We start from the raw sequence: 2,993 nt of genomic DNA on the forward strand, positions 1-2,993 counted from the left end.
CCGTGGACATAAACCCATCAGTCCACTGTTATTTCATTATCTCCGAGAGTTGTTGAGCGGGAAATCCCTGTTTCAGGCTGGCCCCATCAAGTACAGGAATGCATATCATCACACACGCCTGAGCTCTTGTACAGACCCCAGGGTGTACTCACGCGAGACTCACGCGAGACTCACACGCACGCGCTCCCAGCTTGTCAGGTTATAGTCAGTATAATAATCATAATTTAATTTATAGTGATAGTCCACCGCGACAATCTCGAGGGATCAATTAATGTGTCTCGGCGGGGTGGAATCAGGCGCTCGTCAATTTTTGGGCATGTGGATTTATTGGTATCATCTTACAGCTTGTTCATTTGCCTCGCTTTCGATGAAAAAATTACCGATTTATCTTGAGTACATGTTGAGATATTTGCGATCGAAGGAGGTGTGGGTCGCCTGGTTTTAGATGAACAATTAGTGATAAAATGGCCGCCAAATTTTGGTTATTTACAAAGCCTCAGAGTGGACGGAAACTGACAATTTTTTTTTCGTTGCTTTAATCTTTTTTCCCCTATATAATTCACACTGAAATGGGTTCTTGAATAGACTAATTTACTAAAATGTAAGTTATCAATTGGATTCTCTAAATTCACCAACACTTGTAGATCTATAGTTTGCTCAGTGGACCTTGTCCCGGTAAGTTCCGCCCTCTGAGAACTCCTCCCTATCAAGTTCCGTGTAACCAACGCCTAACCTTCTATTGTGGGGCAGATCGGGCATCCATGTGACACTTAAGGCCCGGTTACACGTAATGATAAATTGTGTCAGATTCGTCGTATGCGAGAACTGTCTGTTTTATCGAGCTGTGTAGTCTGTTTAGACGTCCCAATCTATCGTCCAGTTTTCTTCTGATCAGGGAGATTCCTAGTCATTGACTTGACTGCAGATGTGCAACGCACCGGGTGACCTTGATACACAACTTCACCATTGACGATCAACTGAATAATAAAATTGCTAAAATTTACATAATAACGCATCAAATCAGGTTCCCCGCGAGCAAAGTTGCTTATTTTAGGACGCTGATTCCGAATAAGAAATCAGTTTTATCTGCGATAATCATGTTTAAAATTTTGAGTCCTAGATCTAAGTTTAATTCTGCACGGCGTCAAATTTTAAAGCGATTCATCGTCACAGCGGGCCTCCCCCAAGTGTGATTGTGATGGCGCAGAAAATATCAAGCAGCGCTTGATTTCTCGACCTAATCTCAAAGCCATCGTCCAATCGTCCAAACTTTGTACAATTTTGTGGTTACACCTGACGATTTGTCTCATGATCGATAGATCGTCCAGTTTTTGTACAATTTATCGTTGCGTGTAACCGGGGCTTTAGACCTACCGACAGATTGTGACCAGAATGTGGTACGGCAGGCAATGCCACGGTTTATCATTTCCATGGTCCTCCTCTGCTTCTATGTCCATTTGTTTTTCCTGACTGCTGGGGAACATGTAGGCGGGAACTGGGGCAACATTGAGGAATGTTTTGAGAGCACCAGCGTACGTTTTGACGCGGCCTGTGGTCGCCATGATGCCATTGGCTTTGTTGGAACTTCCGGTATCCTGTGCGTTCACTAGAGGCGTTCAGTAGTGTCGTTCACTAGAGGCGTTCACTAGTGGCGTGCACACTTTTGCAGGCACCGAGGTCGTGTGTACTGTACAGAGTTACCGCGAAATGAATTACCCTTCTCGTATGAAAAACATATAAAGCGAAACTAACATAACAAACTGTGCTATTCCTATTCTCCTTCTGGAGAAACGAAAGAGAGCTTCTAAACAAAGACTGTAGCGCCATCTGAAGCAATGCGCGGACTTCCGCAGACACTTTTTGGCTGAGTGAACTATCTTGTTATGTACGATCTTTGGCTAAGCGAACTATCTTGTTATGTACGATCTTTGGCTGAGTGAACTATCTTGTTATGTACGATCTTTAGCTGAGTGAACTATCATTTTATATACGATCTTTATCCAAACCCATTGAAGGGTAACAAAAAGCAGAAAGAAATCCTTAAGCAGCCATAAATGGAAAACGAAAGAAGAAAATAAAGGAATAAAAACTGTGCGTGTAGAATCTTTTCATCGGGCACGCAAAAGGCGGGAGTTCCCTTCCGCAGAGGAAATAATATATTATACATCGACTGTCTCCGTGCACCCGCTTTAATGTAACTCTATAGCCTGACAAAAAGACTAGATTGAGGCAAGATTGAGGCTTGATTGATGCAAGTTTGAAGCAAGATTGATGCAAGACTGACCCTGACAGGAAGGTTCGGAGCGGTCCACATTAAGCCTTGGTTACATAAATTGTGTCAGATTCGTCATTTGCGAGAACTGTCCGTTTTATCGAACTGTGTTGTCTGTTTACCCGTTCCAATCTATCATCCAGTTTTCTTTCGATCGAGAAGATTTTTCGTCATAAAGCCACCATGTCTCTTTGTGACCACAGCGATTTGCCTGCACTCTATGTGAAGGTTTCGAATCCGGGACCTAATGAATGAGAGGCGAGCACTGTACCTCTAGATCACGAGAGCCCACTCCCCTAAAATCAAACAACAACAAACAAACAAATCTTTCCCTCTACATTTTCATAAATAGCAGAACAATGCCTTTAGAAAAGGATGGCCATATTGTACCGTGTTGTGTGCAGAAGTAGAGACTTTGACTTGACTGCTATGTGCAACGCACCGAGTGACTTTGATACACAATTTCACCATTGACGATCAATTAAACAAGAAAATTGCTAAAATATACACAATAACGTATCAAATCTGGTTCTCCGAGAGCTACTTTGCTTATGTTGAGACGCTGATTCCGGATATGAAATCAGTCTTAAGATGCGATGAATGTATTTTTTAAATTTTGCACCCTAAGGGACCATTCTTTAATGACGTCAGCTTTTTTCAGCCAATTTTTCCCCCCCCCCCTCCTGTCAGCATATAATCAGCTTTTGTTTGACCCCCCTCC

The 2,993-nt window shown here is 42.7% G+C and overlaps 1 protein-coding gene across 1 annotated transcript in view; it reads right to left on the reverse strand.

Annotated features, from left to right (window-relative positions):
* LOC118478498 (F-box only protein 39-like) overlaps nt 1-1,562 on the reverse strand; it is a 9,884-nt gene extending 8,322 nt beyond the window's left edge. The window contains exon 1 of the mRNA XM_035972215.1: nt 1,375-1,562. Coding sequence (XP_035828108.1) covers nt 1,375-1,562 — 188 coding nt within the window. The remainder of the gene's footprint in view (nt 1-1,374) is intronic.
* Between the last annotated feature and the right edge of the window lie 1,431 nt (nt 1,563-2,993).

This window comes from Aplysia californica, unplaced genomic scaffold (assembly GCF_000002075.1).
Source record: "Aplysia californica isolate F4 #8 unplaced genomic scaffold, AplCal3.0 scaffold00615, whole genome shotgun sequence".
Lineage (NCBI taxonomy): Eukaryota > Metazoa > Mollusca > Gastropoda > Aplysiida > Aplysiidae > Aplysia > Aplysia californica.